Source organism: Zosterops lateralis, assembly GCF_965231275.1.
Source record: "Zosterops lateralis genome assembly, chromosome: 2".
NCBI classification, from domain to species: Eukaryota; Metazoa; Chordata; class Aves; order Passeriformes; family Zosteropidae; genus Zosterops; species Zosterops lateralis.
This window is the reverse complement of record NC_139763.1, coordinates 61,774,900-61,799,701: the sequence shown is the minus strand read 5'-3', so window position 1 is coordinate 61,799,701 and position 24,802 is coordinate 61,774,900. Positions and strand designations below refer to the sequence as shown.

The following is a 24,802-nucleotide window of genomic DNA, read 5'->3' as shown; positions in this document are numbered from 1 at the left end:
CTGACCACACAAAAAAGCCTCAATAGCTTTAGCAACTGTGGTAAATAGCTACACACAGGAAGATGCTTGGCAGAACCACTCTCTGCTCAGACAATAAGGTAGGGAGGCATATTTCTACATGGATAAATTCTTCTTGCACTAAATCTTTAATAGGCAGGTGTAGAAATGCCTTTATCATCATGACCCTGTCTTTTTCTGCCTCTTGTATCCAAGAGTGTCTCACCATGGATATCTGTTTCAGGCCAGCTGCATCCCAAATGAGATTTTTGTTCCCTGCTTCTGTTTGTGTATAACAGCCTCCAAGACTGCTGCAGAGCCAAGGAATGACTGGCTGCTTTTTCAGTTTCAGATATTGGCTCCATAGAAAGTGGTTGATCATTAGCCTGTGCACTCTTTAACTCACTTGCTAAAAGGAAAGCTGCTGTATACCTCTTTTCTCCTATAATTTATTATAGTGGGCAAACAACCTCATTCTTTCCTTCTAGCCTCTGCCCAGTTTGCTAGGGATAAATGAGTACTTGCAAAAGCATCCAGTCCTGATGTGAATATAATTCAAGGAATGAATTTTCAGTGTCACACATATGGGTATTTTTTCTCCTTTCAAAAACTGTGAAGTTATTTCCATATTATTTTAGTTTCCTAGTATCAGCTTTCCAACCTCAGATACTTAAAAAGTTTTTGCTTAAGTTATAAATGCTCTCCTACCATAAATTTTGTGTTAGCTTCAAAAATAACAACTATTTTTCACTTTCTGTGTTGAGCCTCCTTCATGATTGTTTCTGGAACAATGTGATGAATTATGAGTTATAGCTGGGAAGCCTAAAATAAATCCTAATTGAAGTGCAATAGGTTATGACTCTGGGAAAATAGAGAAAAGAGGGAAACCAAGGTCATTCAATTAAGGCTGTTTCAAGCTTTTTTTTTTTTTTTTTTTTTTTTTTTTTTTTTTTTTTTTTTTGTATCAAAAAGCACCACTTTGAAAGCCTACCAGAAAAAAACCCAAGTCTCTGTACAAAGTTCAAACATCACTCTCCTTCTAAAAGAGCATGTAAGTGAAAATTGATTAACACCTAATTGACATTAATAAGGCAGAATCTGGAGAACTAAAAGCTGAAGGGTCATCTTAGGAAAGACTAATGGAGCTAAATGTTGTTGTGTAAAACTTAAATAAACATTTATTGAAGGGAATATAACAATCTACAATCTATAAAGGAAATATTTATTGAAGATATAAGAGGACTGGTTCATACAAATAAATATACATAAATAGTAAGATGAGCTCTGTGGAAGACAGGCTCTTTTCAGCATAAATTGAGATGTTAATATTTGTTTTAATTTGCAATGATACTTCTTACATTTTAAAGTTTATTTCAGATTACTCCTAATATTCAAAATGGGAAATAAGAGTTGCTTCAAAAGTTGTATTGAAATCTGTCATCCTGAAGATGTTGAAACTAGCTTTGTCTAAATCTTTACCCTTTCTCCTAAAAGAATATTTCAGCTTAAGAAGTTGAACTTTACCCTTTTCTGGTGCCTGCATTTTCTAACAGACTTCTATGTTAAATAGTAATGTAAACTAATAAAGAGGCTTCAGCTGAAGCTTGCACTTTCTAGCCAATACATACAGTCAGTCCCTTCTTAAGAAGCCATTATTACAGGAAATTAGAGAAGTATAATTGTTCACGGGACAAGACTCTAAAACCCAAACTATGTCACTCTGATGAACACATCTACTAGGTAAGGAGAGTGCAGAATTATCTTTAACTTTCCCAGTCTCATTAAAAGCAAAAAATTGCTAATAACCTAGCACCTAAAATGTTAAGTGAATGCAAGCTGTTTAGAAGATTTTTCTCAAAATATTTTACCATCATGGCACCATATTTTTGTCCCAATGTCATTTATGTCAGCAACATGTAGTTTGAACAAAAGCTACAACATAAAGATCAGTATCAACTCTACATCTGTCTCTGCCATGGCTAGCATGGAGTTACATGAGCCAGGATGTGTCAGTGCTGAGGGAACTCATGGATCCAAGCTGCAGGATAATTGAGGGAACTGAGGGAGATCTAAGTATCAAATATAGCAATAAACATCCACAAGACTAAAGGAGCCTCTCTAAGAAGTTTCTTGATTGACTCACCTTTGATGTCCTGCAGTTTTTTATGGGGATGATATAAAGAAGAAAGCCGAGAATCAAAATAAAATCATCTGCATGACCCGGTTTTCTTTAATGATAGTTTTATAAAGCACTTACTAAAAGCACATATTAAAACTGCCTGAAAGTGCTCGAGTCACCTGACACAATTTTGTTTTTACAGCTGAGTTTTTTGTGATTCATTCTTTTGCAGGAAAATCAAGCTCACATATTTCTAAGAAAGATAACCAAAGCAGAACAGAAATGTTTTCCTTTAGCTGCAACATATGCTTCAATATTGCTTTAGGAGCTCAATAGAGCTCAGTGCCTCAAAGACAAATGCTAAGGTATTTATTTCAGACAGCTGTTGTTGGAAAAATCACTTTCAATTGAAACATCTGACCAGAACTATGATTCACTGCTTAAAAATTTTGGAAAAGATTATACATCTTGAAATATAAACATGGTTTTCAGGTTCCCTTATAAAATGTGTGTTCAGTTTTATTATAGGCTCACCCCTCATTTTTATGTTGCAACCCATTTATTTCAGATGTTTAGGCCTTTGGTACGTGTAGAAGGAGAAAGATCCACAAAACAAGCACAGTAGTTAGTAATACTGAATTTCATTTGCATAAGAAGAGAGAAAATGAACCCTTAGATAAATTTTTTTGTGAAAAGAATTCTCTTAGTTTAGTCACATATTGATTTTTGTCTCAGATCTCTTTTCAGTTGCAGGAATCAAATAGAAATCCATGCCATGTCCTTGCTCCCCTGGCTGTCAGAATTTAGGTTGCCCTGGAGACATGATGCTGCATTCATAGAAGGATAAGAGAGAGAACTCAGCCCTGCTGTCCTTTGGAGACCATGCTCCCGAAATTCTTCTGTGGGTCTCCTCTCAGCCCTGAGAGCTTGCAGACAAAGACAGACAGCCAAGTACTTGTAATGTGAGATGCTACTGTAAATTAAACACTTGCTAATGAAAGATCAGAGGGATCACTTTAAAAAGCTAGCTTCCTATTTCTCTGCATGCCTTTGGGAAATACATAATCATGCTTTTTAGCAGCACCGCCACAGGCACTGTATATTTAAAGCATGCACAACAGCAAAATCTCTGTGTTTTATAAAAAGGTGTTACACTGGATAATGATTAGTAGCATCCTGGATATAAGAATATACTCAGCCATGACAGTTTTTAAGTCAACATGCATATCTATCCAAGTCATTCATCTGAAAGCACTGGATAGTATCTCCTGGAAATGGAAAGTAGAACAAGCCAGCCTCACAGGCAGAGCTTGCTGTCAGTCTTTAGAGGTATGTAAATCCCTCAGCAGGTCAATACACTATTTCCTCTGTCACATATTGGATTTACTACTCCTGTCAGTGCACTGTCCTAATAATATTGTTGCACAAGAGGCTGGAGTTCAGGAAGGACTTCAGTACTCAGAGAACAAAAGCTTCACATCAAGGCGAGCGCACACGCGCAGCCCCCTGGGCCTCAGAACAAATGAGTGCAGCTCATCTCCCTCTTTGCATCACCCAGCAGCAAACTGAACATGGAGTGGAAATGAGGACAGCAGTGAGGGAATCTAGGAATATTGACTTCTTTGCCATGTAAGCTGGAAAGTGGTAACTATTTTGGAAACCTGAAAAATGGGAATGGTTTAGAAGATAGTGATAAAGACCTTGTGCTGAGAAAAAGAAGTTTCACACTATTGCTAAAAGAAAATAAAAGCACAAACATACAAAAGAAAGCAATGGTGGCACTGCTCTGAGCAGAATGGCATCTGTGTCTTCCAATCCCCTGTGACCAGATTCACAGTCCTCACAGGGTGATTGTGAGTGCTGCTGGACAGCAATACAGCATGCACAAGAGATAAGCATGAGGAAAACAACACAAGCAAAGACGACCACTTTGCAAGTCCATGATACTGCTGGGGAAAAGAGATGCTTTTCTGTAATTGAATGCTTGTAATTTGTGAGGGATTACATACTTTCTGTGAGTCAAGGTGTGCCCAAATGCTCTTCTGAATGTCCAGGCCCATGGCTTCTGAATTTGTAGCCAACCACAAAGGCAACTGTCAAATACAAAATTGCCTCGCCCTTATCCTGCCTCCTCACGTTGTCAGTAGAGAGAAACCAGCAGCCACTGATGGAACTGACCTCTACAAACACATTTAAAACATTTTTCATCTAATTTCCTTAATAGTTTTCACCTTTGCCATACCTGTGGCAATATATGGCATGTTTTGGTTACACATTTCACTAATTATCTCAGGTTTTGATCAATGCCTCTGAAGTAGCACACTGCTTCCCCAGGCAGACAGCTTTGCTAGAGCTGCCCTCTTCTACTGGAATAGTGAATAAAGCCTTTCTCAGGCATGTTTTAGTACACTTCAATCAAGTATATAATGTAAATAAAGAGACCCATATTGAGAGTCTACCATAGTAATGAATGTTAATTGCACAGTAACAACTATCACAACCAATATTCAGTGTGATCACATTGTGTGCTCTCCTCAGGGCACACCATTATCATAATTAATAATGTTATTTAATAACAATAATAGGGCAATGCAGCTTATAAATTCAATGGATATTAGGTTAATAAATGAGATCTGATAATTAGTTAGGTACGGCTGAACAATTTATGAAGCATTTTAAGAGCTTCTCTAGAGGTGGTGAATGAGGGATGATGTGCTTGCCTCCTTCAGTGAGCAACAAGAATGAAAAGCAAATAAACAGAGATGTAAAACAGCCAAGTCTCCTTATTATCATATCCTTTCTCAAAACTTTTTTTTACCAGGATTACAATGCCTTTGTAGCAAGGACTTTTTGAAAGCTATGATTCAAATTCTAGCCTGATTTGAGGCTGAACCTTACAATATTTTCTTACCAGTAGTGGAGTTTTCCACCTCAGTCATCCACATGCAAATGACTGTTTCCTATCTTGAAAGGTTTACAGTTTAGGTAATTCATGTAAAAGAAAAAAAAAAAAACCACCAAAACAATTGTGGTAATGATTTGTCTTCCAAAAGGTGAAGCCTTTGGTGTTTCTTCTAATTCTGATACTCTCTTCAGCTTGCACAGCCCAACCATGACCCGTAAATGGTATTTTCCTAAACATAAAATCTCTACTGTAATCCTTGAGCAGGTAAGAACAAGACAGGGCTTACTATCAGTATCATGTTAATGTGACCTAATATACTGTTGAGCATTTGAACTATGGTAAGTAGCATGACTTCAAGGTCTTTCTACTTACTGCAAGGACAAATGAATTAATTTAAAACCATATTTGTGGTGAGATGGGAGAACAGCAGGCACAGGGACCCCTATGATGTTTCAGCTGTCAAGTACCTTGTAGAACCAAATAACTCAGTTGTTTTTGATGGCACACTTCTAATCCACAAGGGAAAGAATAAGGTTAGGTGAAGGGCACCACCGATGGGCAAGCTCTGGCTGAGCTTCAGGTGCAGGGACAAAGCTGTGTAGTGCTACTGCCCCTATAGCTTCAAGAAGGATACCTCACCTCACTGCTATGTCAATTAGTATCCATAAAGTGGTACAGAAATCAGGGCAAAGAGACAGAACTAAAAGGTGAAGGTCGGCTGTTGGCTTGGTGTTTTTAACTAGTACTGCAAGATAAGCCTGTCAGTGTCCATACAATTATACTATCCTATATTTAGAACAAGTCAATAATACACGTAATACATACCACACACACCATTAGCTGGTGTGCAGCAGTGTGCTTGGCAACTCTAAACTGTGAAGTGCCAGTGTTGCCCCTGTTGGATCCTGAGCCTCTGGTCTGAAGCCAGCTGAATGGTGAAAGCAATGGAGGGATTTTAAAAAGGTAACTGAAAATTGTCAATAACTGCAGGGCTACAGCAGCAGCAGAATAATATTTCTGAAGAAGATAGTTGGCAGAAGTATATTTTTTTCATAGAAAGTTACAGTCAGAGAACATATTGAGAGCCAGGCTCTTCTCTGAGAAATACCATTCACAAGTAAAAGGAAGTTATTTAAAATATGCCTGTTCTTACAGAAAACAAGGAAAGGTCTAATTCAGTCAGCTCCAAATCAAAATGAAAACAGATTATTCCTCAAGCACAGATATTAGAATAGCTTGGCAGATGACTGTAGAGGCGAAAGTAGCAGCGTGTGCTGTGCGGTGCTTTGCAAACCGCATGGTTGGACCCAAATCCATCCATCCATCCATCCATCCATCCATCCATCCATCCATCCATCCATCCATCCATCCATCTGGGCCCCCAGGATGGAAGAGCAGCGCGAGCGAGCACTGACCTCTAGTGGGCAGAGCAGTCACACAGGGGAAAACTCGCAGAATCCAAAATAGAAAGTACGTCATTCGTGCCGCTGGCCCCAGGCTTGTGCTTGGCAGCTCTGCAAGCCGCAATCAGCACGGCTTTACTGGGAGCAATCCCTCACTGTCTGCGTGTCAGAAAACATCATGTCTATTGTAAAATCTAGAGGCTTTTTTTTTTTTTTTAATAGCCAAAAGTAAACAGTGACACTTAGAATTTGCTTAGTTAGACACGTAAGTCCAAATACTGGTCAGTAAAATTAACTCAGGATAAATTCACGGAACTTTTTAGATATTTATTGAATAATTTGGCATTCTTGAGACTGTGTCAATGACATTATCAAAGCACCACTGTTTCAATAAAAAAAAAATCCTAAGGAGACATGAACATACACATCATAAATTAAGGGGCTTAGTCCTACTTTTCCTACAACCAAAAATTACAGAATGGTGACAGTTCATATATTTTCAATGTCTGCCCCAAAGGAGCCTGTTTGCTTTTCACTTTCATGTTGTTTTCCATAGGAAAAGTCCGTAAATACTTTGGAGTTCTTTAAACTAATCCAAAGAAGAAAAGTATTCCCATGCACAAAATTTTGTAAGGCTTCAGCTGAAACTATCAAAGCTGGGTGTCTCAAACAGGTAACGTGCAATACTGGCTTCCCTTCCTGAGTTAGCAATGTCATACTTATTGTCATTCAGCAGTCTCAACCAGGACCTAATGAAGACTTGCATTTTTTGGGCTTCTGCTACATTAAGATAGTGAGGTTTATGGAAAATATTTGGTCAAGGAGGATCCATAAACTTGAAGCTTGTATCAGGGTTTTGTAGAAGGATTTTGCCACTTGTGTGGGTTGCCCTTGTTTCCTTTGCACCTTGTGTCACACAAGAACTGTTGTTCCCACACCACAGGAACTTACTCTTGCTTCAGATGGGCAAGGAAAGGAACAAACAGGAGAATCTCAAGACCCATGGATTCCCTACTGCAAGTCTGTGAAAGAAAGGAGGAAAAACTTCTATGAGGAGAGCAGGATGCCAGACAAGACAGCAGACTTATTATCAAAATGCTGTTCTAGAGTAAGAGACACTGTCTCAGTCTTTGATTGATATGAAGCCAATCTGTGTCCCAAAGTTAGTGCCATCACGAAAGTGAGAGTAAAATTTATCAGGGTGGCATGCAGTACATAAAGTGATGTTTTGGTTCTGGTCTGTGATAGAATCATCTTGGATGTTCTCAGGAAGAATACCACCTCTCTCAAGAAGAATCCTGAAAAAAAAAGAGAAACAGAAAATATTATTTTTTCTATATCCTCACATTCCATAAGGCTCTATCATTTAAGGAAGAACCTCAAGTACCAACTGAACAAACTGTACCAATATTGCGATTTGGGGTTTCATTTGCTTTGTTTCTTTCTTTCAGTATTAGACTAAAATAATTACTTTCCTGCATCCCGTAAAATCATATTAAATTTTAACTTTTGTCTATAATCCATAAACTAACAATATATAACTGTATAATAATAAAATAATAGCTGAAATCCAGCACAAGTGAGTAAATACCATTCATTCAAAAGTATCCTTTCGTGATCTGCAAAGAACTAGAGAGTACTTTGTTGAGAACCCTCACTATATTAGTACTGAATAATACAGTATCAAAATAATTATTGGTAATGAATGTGGAATTAGTCTTTTGTTCCCTCAGGAGACTTACCTCGTTGCTCTTCTGATATCAATATAAGGATTTGTGGAGTCAAATAGTCTCACACACGTTGGATCAATTCTGTGAAATTCTTCTGCTGATTCGTGAGGAAGTTTATAGCAGCAAGGTCCCACAGATGGGCCCAGCACCACAAGGATATCTTTCACATTACAGCCATATTCGGATACCATAGCATTCACTGTGGCCATAGATACCCCTAACAATGTGCCCTTCCATCCTGTGAGAAATGGGAGGTTGAAAAAAAAAAATTGGTGTAAATTTTCTTTTTATTTTTCTAGCAGCTAAAAAGATATGCAATTATTAAAGGTATAAATTAGGAGATGCATTTACACCTAAAATGAAATAATTATATCTAATAATTAATTAGTTTAGAACCCACCCCCCCAAAACATACACATTAACTGCAATCAGTTTTCTAATATAATTTTGTGGAGATGTAAACTAGAGAGAAGTGTTTAGATTAGAATTGCACAGTTCTTTTCCCCAAGTGTCCTGGTTTGGGCAATTAGAGCATAACTCACAGCTCCTCTGTGCTTGAAAAATTTTAGTGGGAATACAACAGAAATACGTCAGAAATATATTTTTATAGTATGGTCAAAGTGTTTTATTTTTGTTTTAAGGGAAAAAAACCAAACCAACAAACAACCCAGTCTCAAGCTAGAGATATATTTTGGAATAGATAGAAGCCAAATTTGCACGAGGGCATTGTTTGGAACAGACAGAAGAAAGGCCAGCTTTGCGTTCTTGTATCTCAGTCTGAGTCCCAGGAAATCTTTGCATTGCACAGGGAGTGCAATTCATACCAGAATGAGCAGCACCGCAGGCTCTTCTGACAGGATCAGCAAACAGCACGGGTATGCAGTCAGCACCTGGAGCTGCCAGCGTGACACCCTTCTGATCTGTAACTATTCCATCATAGTCGTCAGGCTCTGTCTTTCCCATAATGCACACAGCATTAGCGTGATCAACCTGTCAAAACAAAACCAGAATGTGGACAGTGATATGGCTGCAAAACAACCCAGCTCTGACTGGTACAAGGTTTTTTCTTTGACATGAAACACTCTTCTGCACTAACTGATTACGCATGGAAATAAGGTGCTCCCTTGTTCAAATGCCATGAAGATATCAGTATCAGTATCAGTAGAAAGCCACTACAGAAGCAATGGTGAGTTTCTCTTTCAGGAGAAAGTGCTCTGATCATTTATCTGATTATTCTATTTTGTGGCAAGTTAAATATTAGAACAGACTTGGAAGAATCAGTGCTGCTTCCCCATATTGTGCCAAATGGCTGACAGCTTGGATGGCTATTCGCCCAGATAAGCTGCCAGCATAAATGTTGTAACTGTCCTGCTTATCACAGCTTCTTGCTGACAAAGATAAGAATAATGCCTACAATTTAGTCAGTGATCCTGAAGGAACATCTGAGCCATTTACTTGAATCCATTGTTTTATAAGATACCTTGACTCTGTGAAAAGCTTCTGGGTTAAATCCTGCAGCATTAGCTAGCCGGCGGAGATTTTCTTTAACAACAACTTGTGGGTCCCTCCGCTTGGAGCTGCTGAAGAGATTGCAGGAGCTTAGAGTTGGTATGTAGGAGATCCCACCTGTCCTTGTGGTGAACCCATGTAAGAAAATATCATCTGGCAAGGCAAGAAAACACAACAAAAAATTACTTTCAAAAAAAAGCAGCTATTACATGGGTTTATACTGAAGAGACTTGGAATCAGCCAATCAAGTACAGTAGTGCTTTGCCTTGGATTTAGCCGTGGCATTTAAATTTAAGGATTCCTAATTTCTTTCTTGCTCATAATCATGCCATAGCAGGGACACTGAGACATCAGGCATGTCTGGGGCTGCAGACCAAACCTGTTATCCTGCCTTTCCAAATTCTGATGGTAACTCTTGAAGTGTGTAATTCCCACACAAACAAGAGGAGATTTTATGGTCAGCCCTCACTAAAACCAGGACTGTCTTTCCTAGCATAATGCTCAGGCCTGGAACAGTCTTGCCAGCCTTTTGCTGTATTTCTATTGACACTTCTTCCTCTTATACACATTATACACTATTACAACATCATATAGAGTTACTTGATGCCTGAAGGCATTTCCAAATCTTATCCATTTTGCAACTCCCTTGAAGAAGTATACTTGGTAACAGTCTCTGTAAAAACTATTAGCTGAACTCTCTACCTGGGATCAGGGAAGATCTGAGGATGGTGAGTTCCCCTTTCAGGCTTGGCAGGCTTTCCAAGTACATCTGAATCTCACTTTGGATGAGTGCCACGTCTTGTGAAGGAAGTATTTGCCCTTCATGCTGATGTTCAGATATCTGCAGGCTTTCACTGTCAGATATCGCCTGTAAATCCTCAAATTCAAACTGGTAGACTGCTGTAAAGAGATGGTCTATATATACTTTCATTAAGTCTTTTCTTATTGTAGGGAGAATAACTTTAATGATGCTCAGGTCTTTTTCATCCAGTCTCTGTTTGATGGTGTACAAAGCAGCAGCTGTAGTCTGAGCACATACCACCTCCAGTCTTCTCCTCAGACTCTGAAAACATCTCAGAGCTGCAAGCAAGAACTCTTGTTCACCTTTTCTTTCACTCCCTTGCCTCTGGCAACACATGACATAAACACACGGAGCATGGATGGCAGAGCATTTCTCAATAGCTTCCAGAGTATTGTGTAGTAATCCTTGGATGTTGTTCTGCAAGTTGGCTGGGAGGCTGAACAGATCTATCAGTACTGCTTCCACCATATTCCAGGATGTTTAAAGGTTTCTCCAACTGTCAGGTAGTAACAAAACATACAAAGAGAGAAAATAGAATATACATACAAGTAGAAAAACAAACAAAAAGTCTAGAGCAGCAGTTAGTCTGAGCACAGAATCATGTTAAGGCATTTAATTCAGTGATGCTGTGTAGAGAAGGTACATAGCAGTTAATGACCGACTTAGGCTTTCCCAGCTGCATCAAAAGAAATTCCAACAAAAGAAAACTAGTGGAAATGGGAATAATTATGTATTTATTTAAGCATTCAGGTATTTCCCTACCACTCCACCTACTTCAGGTCTTTCCCAGGTCAGCGATGATGAAAGGTTGGTACATAAGATTAGATTTATTGAATTAATTAACTCTCATTAGCCTAATGGATCTTCTTGACATGAGTGATGGGCCATCCTCCAGCTTCCACAATGCAAACAAATACAGAGGTCCCTTAGTTTCCTGGGACTGGAGGAGTTTCTGTAACAATTTCTTTGGAAGTGTTTAACATACTTATGGCTGAGGTGGAGCTCATGTCTGCTACCCCTCCTGGCAGTAAGGTGCTGAGCTGTGAGGGCAATGACATTTTTTCCCTGCAGGCCTTCACAAGACCTTTTGTACTTCTCCCTTTTGCATTTCTGAAAGTATTGACTTGCTCATGTCTGACTTCTGTGTGAAGGAGCACGTGATCCCCATAGTTCTTCTTTTCAGCATGCGCAAGAACTCAGCAGAGGTTACTGAAACTTTACCTAGTAATGAAAAAAGTACTTAGAACTAAATTAAAGCAACAGAATACTGTGCATAACTTCCTGCCTCAGCTTTTTTACTCTGCTAGATGCACTCCGTTCTGAAATCAAGATGTGTCAAGCTTATCCAATATCATCCTATCATTCACATTTTGTCTTGTGGCCCATGGTGTAATTCCAGTTTTGGTGGTTTGTTTATTCCCTTTTCTGGACTTTGTTGATCCAAAGCCCAGCTAGGCCTACCTGTGGAAACATGCTAATCCACCTTTTCCTCTCTCTGTTGCTATGAGGGCCTATTTTACATATCCTCTCAGAAGTGTCTTTCTTTTCTCTCTCTCTAATAATCTTTCCATTTCCATTATAGGCATCCAGAGATCTGGAACAAAAGGTTAGATCCCTCTGCTTTGGGAACCTTGAAGATAGCTACTTAGATATCATGACTAAGCACTATGCTTGATCTAGGAGAAATATATGCACCTTTACCAACAGTTTTAAGACCCCATAATAATTCAGAGTATTCTTTAACACCATCTTTCTTTTTTTTTTTTTTTTTTTTTTTTTTTTTTTTTTTTTTTTTTTTTTTTTTTGCACATCAACCAACTGTGCATGAGTACTTGTAGGAAAAATTGTATCTTTGCAGGAACAAAGGACTTGAGAATCTTTTAAGTCTTTGAAATCAATGGTCTGCTACCAGAGCTAACCACACCAAATAATGCCTGGCACAATTTTCTTGCCCAAGACTTCATTTTCCTGTAACCACATGAATGTTCTGGCTTCACATCACTTCATTATCCTGGAAAAATACTATTTCTGTGTGTACTTGAGGCCTATCATTAGGGTAGATGTGATGAACTCCTTGGCATTTTACAGTTGTCAGTGGATTCCCAGAGTTTCTCCACTGAAATGACAGGTCAAAGACCTTTGTGGTTTTAAAGGACAGCTTATTTAGAGAAGGTTTTACAGAAAACATTCTGTATTTTCTTCATTGTTCTTTCCCCCAGACTGGAAGAAAAATAATCCTGACTGAAAATTATGTTTTTCTTTCTGCAAATTGAACACTTACAAAGATTAAATAGTGACTATCAAAACAGGTGATCTGAAAGTATCAAAATGTAATGGCAGATAAAAGCAACTGCCAAGGAATTTATGACTCCTGATTTTGCTCAGAGTATTATTTACACACAGCTGATAATGGATTTTAGAAGAAATATCTTGCTAAGAAAACAGTGCTGAAACAGACTCATGCCAAGGACTATGACTTGGGAAATCAGAGTATTTCCTTTCCTACCCTACCACTCTCTGTGGGAGGCCTGTCTGTGTGTGACATGATCCCAATCAAGGTACAGCTAATAGTCCCAGGAAAGACAGCACAACACAGGGGTGTAGTGCAAAAACAGATTATTGCTCCACTTTGGATATGTCAATAGTGGAAGGTTAATAGAGTTCATTGCTGTTCTTGTACTTGCCCAGAAGAATACCACCAAAGAAAGGGTGGAAGGAAAGTGTTTGATTAGGGAGAGGTAATTGCATCCATTGTTATTAAGTTGTGCATGCACTGCAAAAACTCCACAGGGGCAATTATTGGGATGTACACATAGGAACAATGGGGCTGATTCACCCTGATATCCTTCCAGCTTTGCATCACAGAGTCTTAGTGAGGACAGTGGTGTCAGAATAAATTTGCTCACAAGCATAGCAAAACCGATTCCTTTCTAAGTGACTCCAAAAAAACCCTTGTCAAAATACATACAAGCACAGTAATGTTTTAGCCTATGGGAGGTGTATTCATGGTTATTTGGGTTTTAATTAACATCCTCTACCATCCCAGTGTTCCACTGAAGCCACAGCAAAAAAAAAAAAGGTACACTTATTAAGGAGTTGATAGTTTTGGTACACAATGCAAGACAAATACTTGCACAAACCTGAAGCCAAGGCCACCCATTAGCTACTTTCTCACTCCCTGAAACGGACGGTACAAACATTTGGAGGTTACAAGATTTTCTTGCAGTTAGCAAGAAAAGTAGATCAAAGAAAATGATCAATAACAATATGAGAGGTGAGGAAGGTTACAAGAGCAAAAAGTAGAAAAGCAAAGTGAATATAGAAAAAGAACAATTAAGGAAATAAAACCAGGCTGCAGAGAAGAGACAACCCAGGGTAGAAAAGAGATGCAAAAAAGCAATTTTCAAGAACCCCAGAAATCTAATTCTAAAAGTTCAGTGTTCGCCAAGACAAGATTGCTGACAATTTCCTGCATCTTTGAATCCTGGTGATCATCTTATATTAGTAGAGAAACTGAGAGAACAGACATAATTTTTGAAAATTAAAATGGCAGGAGATATTTAATATCTGCCACAGAGAGATGCCCTGAGGAAGAAAACAGGACATTGAAGCAGCCCAAATGAACAGAGATAATAGCATGTGTAAAATTTCAAGAGCAAACACAAAAAAGAAAATCCAAAAACCAGGAGGAAAAATAAATAAATTTAAGCCTTTAAAACTGGATTAAAATAAAACATTCTTCCTCTTTTAACCTAGTTTTTTTAGGCAAGGTTGAAGAAACAGAAATCACCATATACAATGAAAATACTGAAGCGCACACAATTTTCATAAACACAGGAGTTTACTTACACAGGTGGACAATCCTATTAAATTCTGAAAGGTACCATCTGACAAAACACACAGACATTTCCAGCTTTATATATCTCACTTCTTTCAGTCTCGGAGCTGATTTGTACAAGCTGGAAATTCCTATGCTGTGTAAGGCTGCAGTGGGAACCTGTATTTCTTCTTTTTGACGGGACCCTGCTTTGCTGCTGGTTACACCGGAAAGAACAAACTGTACTGCGAGGCACCAACAAGATTAACAAGTGTCTGGGAGGGCTGAAGGCGGAAGCAGTGTTAACCCTGCTGCGATCACACCTTCCTTCTGCTGCACCAGCTTTGCACAACTGCAAACCAACTCCCAAACCCACGGCACAGCCAAACAGGACACCCCACAAAGAAGTTAAAGGAAAACTTGTGCAGAGTGAAGGAGTTTTCTTTCCTGAGCTGTAGCTACGTGCTCCACTGAAGAATTTGGCAGCCCATGATGAAAAAGTATTATTCCGGACCTAGACTGAGAGGAGTTACACAATGTCAGATTTTGGGGCCACAGGCCTGAAATGGGGATGGCGATTTCTCCTTGCAGCAGTTGGGAATTTCACACAGTTTAGTGAAAAAGTCTTAACCGTATGACAGGACAATGCAAAGGAAAGGAAAAGGAAATGAGGGATTTATATCAGGTCTTGTGCAAGAATTATTTCCTCAGCTGTGTTAAAATCATAGTCATGACTGTTAAATATATGACAACAGAAGAAAGGGACAAGAAAAAAAGCACATTATTTTTAATGGACAGAAGAATTAATAAAGTCTGATTTCCTATGAATTGCTGTTCCTCCTTTCTCTGCAACCATAATAAACCTACATTTCTGCCAGGTCCAAAACACACATGGTGAGTGCTCTGCCATTTCCCCTCCTGCTATTCTGTTCATCTGCTGGACAGAGGGATGAGAGCTGAATCCTGGTTCTCTCTCCTGAAGGGAACTGATGAGGTGACCTTGTCCTTTCTTACCCAGACATCTCATTTCCTGAAGTTTGCAAAAATCGGTCAGTTCTGAGACTTTCCAGCCCAGTGCCAAATGTGACTGAGCTAGGTCATTAAAATTTAATAGGAGAACCACTTGGTGGAGAGAAACCAATGCAATCATTTTCTCTCCTTCAGCCAGACTAAGGAAGTAAAACTAATTGCTGGTGTTATTTTTGGTGCAGAATGCTGAGAAGGAAAAGGTCAGAAAATATTCAGGGTACAAAACAATATTGAAAAATGAGAATTTGATACCTCCTGAATGAAATATTATATACACCTTATGCCACTTCAGAAAAGGGATGAAATAAATAGGTCATATGCAGATATGAACAATTAGTTTGTAAAATAGTTGTTACAAATATATATAGAAGTATTTTTATATTTATTTATATACGTAAGTTGTTGAATATAACATATGAGATTTATAATTTAAAATTAAATGTTACAAAAATACAAAAAATACAAAAATAGGTAAATTTAAAAATTGAATTATAAACCCAGTGCAATTTAGGGTTGAAATTCCCTAGAATTCCATAGCGGAGTACAGGCGGGCCAGAGGCAAGTCCGTGGCCACAGAGCAGAGCACAGCTTAGGCCAGGGAAACTGGGCCGCATCTCTTCTCCTTCGTAACCCAGTGGTGCTGGGGTAACACTGATGTTCTCTGCACAACAGAGATGGCAGCAGAGAGTGCAGTCTAATACAGTGAATGCGGTAACTCGGGGAACTTGGGAGCAAAGGGCGCAGAGCGGGATGGCCCCAGGCACGGCCGGGCGGGCGGCACCACCGCCACGGGAGGTGAAAGAGCCACACGTTCCCTCAGGGACCCCTCCCGCCGCCTTCCCTCCGGCTGCCGGCGGGACCGGCCCGCTCCTGGAGGGATCAGCCCCTCTCCCGGCGGGATCAGCCCCTCTCCCGGCGGGATCAGCCCCTCTCCCGGCTCCCCGAGGCCCTGGGGTCCCTGTGGCCCGGGGAGTTGTCGGTGCCGTGTGGCGGCCGCAGCCCCGCGGGCCCGGGGGAGAAAGGCCAGGGCACGGCCTCGGGCATTTTGAGGTGCTCTTAGGGTACTTTTAAACGTTACTGTGCTCACAAAGTGAGGATCTATTCTGCGGAGAAACCGCAAGAACACCCCAGTAATTTGTTTTATGAGATTCTGCAAGAAAGTGTTTTAATTCTCAGTGATTAGCTTTGAGTAACCTGTGAACCAAATGAAATGAATATGTCGATCTGCGATCCTACTGGATGGCCCTCAATATTGTTTTGTCTACAATAACTACATGGAACGAAGATAAAACAATTCACCTCTTTTTTTATCCCTGCAGTTCTTCACTTCTGCCTGAAATGGCCAAGCAAAACTCCCCATCCCTAGTTGAAGTTGTAAAACGAGTTGCAGAGCAGCAGCAGTCACAGGTGTCAGACATAGAGAAAAGCAAAACAGTTCTCTTCCAATTGCAGGTAACAAACCTTGTTTAGAGTAATTAAATCAATTCATTTTCGTTAGATGAGGAAGTATTCCCTTGAACAATAGATGGTACTTGATGGGCGAGTGCGTTCAAGTGTAAGGCAGCTATTCTGTTCCTGTGTGTGGCATTGAGGCTCAGCCAGAGCTGTGGGTGTGTATTGTTTGTAAGGCCACAGCACAGCTAAGTCTTCATTACAGCAGGTGAACTATAGGTTTGTTACTTGACAAAAACAAAAATACTGAGCTGAACCCAAAAGGCGAACCCATAACTAAATGCAAAGTTGGAGCTTTATGTTTATTTATTTATTTATTTATTTAAAATAATAATTTTAAATGGGGAAAAGATTTTAAAGACTTTTTTCCCCCCAGATTTTCACCACAGTATATATTTTTTTTCTGAACATTTTTTTGACACAAAATACTTCTCCCCCCCCTTATGTTCGAAGTGGGTATCCTAAATAGTCATTAAATACTGGAATTATTCGGTACTATTTTGTAGAACACTGGATATGTGTAGTTTTTGCAAAGACTCTGTGATAATTTCTTTTGTCTTTTATTAAGCTTTCGATTATTGTTTAACCTTCAAGATCAAATTTCTGTTGAAAAACTTACTTTTAAGTCTGAGAAAAGATTCCAGTCGACATTTTTGAGCATAGAAGAATACAAATGGAAATAGCAGAGTTCCACTTATAACATCTGTGCATAGCTCTACAACTGAAATAATTGATATTTGAAATTTTGCACAAAGATAACATTTCTGAAGTAGCAGTGAAATCTTGTCACTTTAGGAATATCAGTGGACTGGCCATACTTTACAAGAAGCTTTGTCCTGTACCACATAATATAGTCTGATGATGCTGCAACAGTAATTTGTGATCATACAATTTAAAAACATGTATCTATTTTTAAAGATACCCACAGAACTTTAAAGCCCTACATAATTACAGGTCCTTTCTAACACTGATAATTCTGTGATTTCTTATGATGGCTTGAAGTACTTCTTCCTGGTTTTGTTCACTTCTCTTCAGTGAGATGATGTAGAGGCCTTTTTAGGACTATATATATATTTCTTATGTGGTTAAAACCAGCTGTGATTAATTCAACTCTAAGCTCCTACTGTGATGAAGTCAGGATTAAAAATCTCAGTTGAACAGTTTACTTAAGCTCCATCACCTGACACACCCCTCTATGTGTTTCTGTGGGTTTGCAAGGGATTTTTGGCATCTCTAGTTATTTTTATTCTGATTAGGACTTCACCAGCTCCAAACAAACATTACAATTGGGTTTGACCTGCCACATCCTATGTATCTTGCTACTTAAGAGGAATTTAAAGTGAGTTCAAAGGTATCTTATTTAATATTTTAGACTCAATCTAAGGGGAGAAGACTAAGATAGTATTCTTACATTGTATCTCTAAGATGATGATATTAAGAAATATGTCTAATTATCTTCCATTCAAACTGCATTAGGCAAGTGGAAAAAAAAAAGAAAACCATTGAATAAATTTCAATTACAACATTTAACCATTTCATATCTTCCTCCAAAAAGAAATCTTAAATGAACACTGAAATATTTTACAGGCAAAGTGTCAGGAGCTAGAAAAAGAAATGAATTCTGTTATGTTAGAAACAAAGACAACAGAAAGAGAAATACATCTGCAAGATGATGCCATAGAAGTAACAAAATATCAGTGTGAAAGTCTGGAGGCCCAAGTCAGAGCCCTTCATTCTGAAAATTTAAAGTTGAGATGTGATGCAGAAACAGTACAAGAGGAGTTTGAGATGATTCTTGCAAGAAATAATGAATATCGGGAAAAAATAAAGGATCATAAACACTTATTTTGGGAGATGGAAAGTAAATTGCCAGTTATGATTGAACTTGCTAGTAAGAAAGTGGTTGTGGAAGAATTAAAGGCAAAGAAAGAGGAGTTAATATGTGATCTCCAGAATCCAGAAGGATCTGTTATAAAACAAGTGCAGGTACTATATTTCCTTTTTGATTCTTTCCTTTTATGCGAAATTATTTGGACATAATTCATATGATTATTTTGTCTAAAATGTTTATGGTTCATGAGGGACTGACTACAAGGGAGTATAGGTAATTCACAATGCTGCATTAACTGGAGAAATTTTACTTCAATATGCAGTGAAAAATATTAGTATTATTATCTGTGTAATACTGTAAAAAAAAGGTTTATACTGTGTGATTGAATGAACTCAAATATGAAAATACTACAGAGCTGTAAATTAAGCTTTATCTTTGGATAAACTTACATGGATGCTTTTCAGAATTCTATGGAAGATTGCCATATTGTTACATTTTTCAGGTAAGAACACAATATTCTTTAGACTTCGCTGTCAACAAAATAAACTTGAGCTTTTTGCTGACAGGAGGTAGATTTGATGAGATGGTGATAGAAATAAGAGAGGAAAGATATGTTTGGTATTCTAATCAAACACTGTAGGTTTTACTTGACCCAATTGCAATTTTTGTTAATAACAACTACATAGGATTTTTTCACCACAGAATTTTGACAATGCATGGACAAAAACAAGAATGAAATTGAAATGGAATCGCAGATTTTAACTTTGATGTAACTTGCACTATTGAAAGTTTGATGGTACTCTATTAATGTAATTTGATGAAAATTTGTTTGTACAACAGATCTTTCAATACTGATAAATGAAGACTAATTAACATTGTATTTTCCTATGAGAAAGAAAAATATATCTCATATATTACATTAAATAGTCTTGTATTTTGCAGTTAATTGCATTTTAATAAAGACCACCAAAATGATCTCAAAGTCCTGTGTTGTTGTAGTTTTCATATTTCAGATCAAGACTATATATTCTTACAGGTGTAAAACCATGTGATAAAATATTTAATAGTTAATTTTTAAGTACTCATCCTAAATTATTACGATTCTAATTAGTATTAATATGTTTATTGTGAAATTGTTTATTATAGATCTTTATCTCATCTCTATTAAAATTAGACAATTTTAATAAGTAGGTTAGATGAACTGTGCAACCTTTCAAGGAGTGGATTTCTTTATCTTGATTTACATCTGCAGGAAGAAATCACACTTTTAAAAATTGAAATTGCAACATTGAAAGATTCCGTTGATAAAAAAGGAGATCTGCTGGAAGAAGAGAAAAAAAAGCATGCTAAGCTTAGAAAAGAAATTGAGGTGAGTCATTGGAATAAAATTTAATTGCAGTCCTCATGATGGAATGTAGATAATGCAAATGAAGTTCAAAGTACCTTATACACCATTGCTGGCTGTACATTGTTCAAGTATATGCAGTAATGATGCTGTCTTAAATTCTGGGTACTCATAATCTTTCTAAAATTCAGAGCTAAATTGTGAAGAACATTTTTTTCTGAAGTCTTTTGAGAAGGAGTTCATCTGTGAACTTTTGGAATGATTCCTAGAAAAAGAAGAGGTCACTGAATGGTAGTAAAGCAAATGCACATTTTACAATTTCTGAAATACTTTACATTTCACTGCTGACTTGATGACTTGATAACTCATCAGTGGAAGAATCAAATGGACCAGGAAAATGGACTTCCCATGAATCTCCCTAATTTGAGCTGACATTAAATTAGGAATTACACAGCAGCTCCTAATTAGCTGACAAGATAAAATTCTGATCAATAGTTAAGACCTTCTCTTTTAAATAATTGAACTATATTTTTCATTTTGTTTCTTACTAAAATACCCTGTATGATTAGATAATTTTTAATTTGGAAGTTTCATACCATTTATCTTGTCAGTTCAAATAAATGCCACAAAATTTAATGAGCAAAGGTTAATAATATAAAGATTAACTGATTTAAGGTTAGGTCTATTGCCCATTGTAAAACTTAGGAGGAAGAAAGAATCACTTTTTTCATGTGACAAAGAACAGAGAGAATTTTTAACCTGAAAAGCAAAACACAGCTGCTTTAGAATAGGTCTGCTAGTCAGTATTTGAGAAAATATTTTATTACCAAGGCAACATCCTCCTAAGAAAATTCTCTAAACCGAAAGTTAGATTAGATAGCCTAAAAATAATGTTCTGTTCTGTTATCGAAATCAGTTTAATTAAATAGTGAAGGTTAACCTTCATTTTTGTTCTTCAGTTGTTTGGATTGTATGTTCTTTTTGTCTCAGAAAGAAACAGATTCAAACCCAAAGCCTTTCAGGGTATTATTTTCTATTAAGAACTCTCCTGAAAACAGTCCCATTTTTAATAAAAAACTGACAGTGGATAGACAGAGACATTTATACCCAGCAGTCCTCAGCACAACTTGAGAAAGAATACTCAAGTCAAGCATGGGAATAAAGTGAGCTACTGGGCACATAGATAAAGTTTTATTGAGCTACAGTAGTGGAATTCAGCTGGCACCTGATGTAATTGTTTGGGGCATCCAAAGGAGGGCAGCTAAGATGGGCCTTGAGGGGAAGCCCTGTGAGGAGCAGCTGAGGTCTCTTGGTGTGTTCAGCCTGGAGGAGACTGAGGGGAGAGCTCATTGCAACTACAACTTCCTCATAAGGGGAAGAGGAGGGGCAGGCACTGACCAGTGACAGGCCCCCAGGGAATGGCCTGAAGTTGTGTTAGGGGAGGTTTAGGTTGGATATTAGGACAAGGTTCTTCACCCAGAGAGTGGTTGGGCACTGGAACAGGCTCCCCACAGGAGTGGTCACAGCACCAAACCTGACAGAGTTCAAGAAGCATTTGAACAATGCTCTCAGACACAGGGTGTGACATTTGGGGATGTCCTGTGTAGGGGTTGGACTTGATAATCCTGATGGGGCCCTTCCAACTCAGCATATTCTGTGATTCTGTGACTCTTAAAGCAGCCTGTGGACCTTCTCTTACTCTTTCTGGAGCACCAGCCCCATCACCCATTTCTTGAAAAGCAGATCCTGTTCCCAGCCTTGGACAGGGTTGTCAGCAATAAATCAGGGTGTGTAGCTGTGTAGGGTCAAGGCTTTGGTCATAAGGATAAGTCAAGATATCCACAAATACAAGAAAATTTATTGTTATGTAAAAGTAATGAAAAAAAACCCAACCCAAAAGACTGTCTATTCCTCTGCTGTCCTCTTTCCCAATGTCAGTGTGTATTACTTTTGGCAGATGCTTGCCTATCCTGTCCTTAAATGACCCTGGTGGTGGAGATACCCCAAGTGCCCTAACAATTTTTTTTTAGTGTTTGACTCTCAGGTACACAAGATCCAATAAAAAGCACAGTGTTGTCCCTTCACTGTCTCCAGTAAGCATATTAGTGTTCCCTCGCTCAGCCAATGTGCCAGACTGTTCCCAATAATGATGCTAGAGACACATTTCTAAAAAAAGCAGATAATATTGATCATAGATGTTTCAGTGTCATACAACGTAGTCCTAGTGATGCAGATGCCCCAAGCACTCATTCAGATGAGTGAATCTGACAGCATCCCTCAAAAGGTTGCAAGCAATTATAGTGGAGAGCGAGGTAACATGAAGGAACACAAGCCATCACCAATAAAAGAAGGCAGTAATTTATAGACCACCAGTTTCCTAGTTATTTGTGAAATTTAGACAGTGAGATTTGCAGGAAGTCCCTGACAGTGCTGTGGTTCTGATGCAGCTGTGCATCATCATGTGCATGTGAAATACAGTGTAATAATGCTTCAATAAGCAGACACAAGGGTAATTATATACTACCACTCATAGGCCATTTAAAGTAGGGTAAGTAAGCCCAAATTTCATTAAGGGAATGCCCATTATTTCCATTTTTATTGTAGTGAATGCTTCATTCTTTTAGCACTTCAGAATGCAAATTTTCAGAGGATTATCTGCAGCAGCCATTCTTCTCCACATAAGGCAGCAATGAGGGCAGAATTGACAGTCTGCATTGCCACAGTATTGCCTGTCTAAGAAAAATGTGCCATTTTAAATGCAGCGCAGCTACAAAGGTGCTACTCCAGCCATCGAGGTTACCTCATTTGTATTCCCATTTAAAGTCAAACATGCTTTTCAAAGAATGAAAATTTCTTCTTTCTCACCTCTCATTCTGGTGCCTCAAATCTTCTACGTGCAAAGCCTTGGCAGAGCTGTGACGTGCTGAGTCCTTGGGTGGCATTTACTTTGTTAAATTTTAGACATCTACAGAGCACATATCCACACTGAACTCTGCACTTAAGGTCTTAGTAAGACAGAGCTTTCCTTTCCTTGATGGGAAAGTGAGGCATGATATTTATGTCCTAAATCAGACACCTGAAACAAGTCAGATGAATGGCTTCCTAGATGTCTTTTCAGTAGCTAAAAATAAAAGTGGAATGTCTTGGTCAAATGTCAGAATATATACTTGACAGCATTAAGTGAGTTGAACTCAGCTCTGTAAATAGTTTTACTTGAATTAAAATTTGAAGTGGTGGGGGTTTTTTTTGTTTTTTTAGGTACAGAATAAGAGATATGATGCTATTTTAAAACGTTTGCATTGCCAGCTGAACAAAGTCCATTCAAATAAACGACAATGGCAGTGGAACATTCAGCAGTTGGAGAAGAAGGCTGCAGAACTAAGAGAGTGTCTTGGAGTAGCAGAGTTACAAAACATCATGTAACAAACTTAACAAAACTAGAATGTGCATAATCTTTTCCAGGCAGGGGAATTTTCTCTAGAAAGGCTACAAATCTTAAATAGCCTGATAACTGGGTTAGGTCTCAGTGATTTCCTTCGTTTTAGTTTGTCCCTCTTTCATTTTGTGGCCTAAACTAATAGCCACAATAATAAATTAGCTGTTCAGAAATAACTTAGCTGTTCAGGAAGAAAGTTATTGATGCTTCCAGTTGTTTTCAAAATATGTGTCAATTTTATCTCAAAAGTGATTTCAAAGTCAACCAAATAAGATTTGGCCAGTTCCTTTATATTTCATTTGGTCTCTGAAGGTTGGGATATACATTGCTGTTCCTACAGAGAAATTAATATTGCTATATATTTGCACTCCTGAGAGACCAAAGTTCTTTTATCTTTTTTCCACATCCCTTTTAATTGCAACTTGCTAAAGAACTCTGAAAGTTTTGATGCTCTGTATTTTGTTCTGTGGGAAACTCATATAGAAGATGTTACAGTCTGCCAGGATGTTCTGGCATGGGAGACAAAGGGGCCAAAGGCTGTCCAGCTGTAAAAGGCAGGCTTTGGAACAAGTACATTCAGAACTGGACTTCAAATAATCTGACTTCAACTGGTCTAGTAGATGTTAGCAAAGAGGAGTGAATAGGTACCAGATCTGCACAGCTTTTAAAATGGAACAACTCACCCTCAAGAAACAGGAATGCATTATAGATGATTGATGATAGAGGAATTTATTGTCTAGAGGATTTTAACTAATATCAGCTATCTAACATCTTAGTGCTTAATGATCTAAGATAACTCAACATAAATGACAATGTATTAAAAATTCTTGTTAAAATAGTAGTGAACTGTAGCCATTTTCCTTTACATTCTTTTTATTTTTATATTGCTTGGCATTTGAAGAATTTACAGTACTTTCCCTATTCCTACACTTAAGGCAGTAGTTCTGCTTGGACATAACTTGTAATGTTTATCTGTTTTCTGAAAGAAGCTTTTTATTTGAGGTGTTGTCTTGAATAATTTATATTTACCTTTACTCATGAATATAAAATGAAGACAACTATTTACTGTGAAAAATGTTAAACTGCTTATATATTGTTATCTTACAAAAGCAAAGCTTAAAATGTAGTACTATTATTACCTTCATATATTCATGTATATTTACATTTCCCTTAATATGTTATTTCACTTAATATAAAGTTATTTTAAGCAATATCCTGATTCATTAAGGCTCTCTCTCAACATTGTTAGTCTCTCAAGGCTTTTTTGCTTAGTCTTTTTCCTTTGCAATAACATGAATGAGGCTACTTTCATTAAAGCAATAAAGCAGAAATAAAAACCTCAATATCCTATGCTATAGTAACAATATGTCCTGACTATTGAGTCTTATTGAGTATGTAGCACAAAACTGCAACATTACCATAGTTTA

The 24,802-nt window shown here is 38.0% G+C and overlaps 2 protein-coding genes across 4 annotated transcripts; one reads left to right on the top strand and one right to left on the bottom strand.

The window, feature by feature from the left end:
- Nucleotides 1-6,468: 6,468 nt before the first annotated feature.
- LACC1 (laccase domain containing 1) lies at nucleotides 6,469-22,830 on the bottom strand. 3 transcript variants are annotated; one of them, XM_083855202.1, is made up of 6 exons: nucleotides 22,805-22,830; nucleotides 10,366-10,961; nucleotides 9,635-9,816; nucleotides 8,979-9,144; nucleotides 8,167-8,392; nucleotides 6,469-7,722 (listed from the first exon to the last, which is right to left on the bottom strand). In XM_083855202.1, the coding sequence occupies exons 2-6, from the start codon at nucleotides 10,931-10,933 to the stop codon at nucleotides 7,548-7,550; spliced, it is 1,317 nt and encodes a 438-aa protein (XP_083711328.1). In that variant the 5' UTR covers nucleotides 10,934-10,961; nucleotides 22,805-22,830; the 3' UTR covers nucleotides 6,469-7,547. The 3 variants fall into 3 exon arrangements, with proteins under 3 accessions (XP_083711328.1, XP_083711327.1, XP_083711329.1); XM_083855201.1 differs by lacking the exon at nucleotides 22,805-22,830 and adding an exon at nucleotides 14,315-14,502; XM_083855203.1 differs by lacking the exons at nucleotides 9,635-9,816; nucleotides 10,366-10,961; nucleotides 22,805-22,830 and adding an exon at nucleotides 14,315-14,502.
- Nucleotides 16,635-23,362, top strand: CCDC122 (coiled-coil domain containing 122; the record flags this gene model as incomplete). Its single annotated transcript, XM_083855236.1, has 4 exons — nucleotides 16,635-16,763; nucleotides 18,351-18,749; nucleotides 19,847-19,963; nucleotides 23,198-23,362. The coding sequence occupies exons 1-4, from the start codon at nucleotides 16,650-16,652 to the stop codon at nucleotides 23,360-23,362; spliced, it is 795 nt and encodes a 264-aa protein (XP_083711362.1). The 5' UTR covers nucleotides 16,635-16,649.
- Nucleotides 23,363-24,802: the final 1,440 nt, after the last annotated feature.

Bases quoted from the DNA above. Each gene is read 5' to 3' on its own strand.
- LACC1 (XM_083855202.1), bottom strand. From the start codon at position 10,933: ATGGTGGAAGCAGTACTGATAGATCTGTTCAGCCTCCCAGCCAACTTG. The intron at 9,817-10,365 runs GTAGAGAGTTCA...TTGCCTTGCCAG, and splicing joins CAGATCTTCCCTGATCCCAG to ATGATATTTTCTTACATGGG. The intron at 7,723-8,166 runs GTAAGTCTCCTG...TTTTTTTTTCAG, and splicing joins GATATCAGAAGAGCAACGAG to GATTCTTCTTGAGAGAGGTG.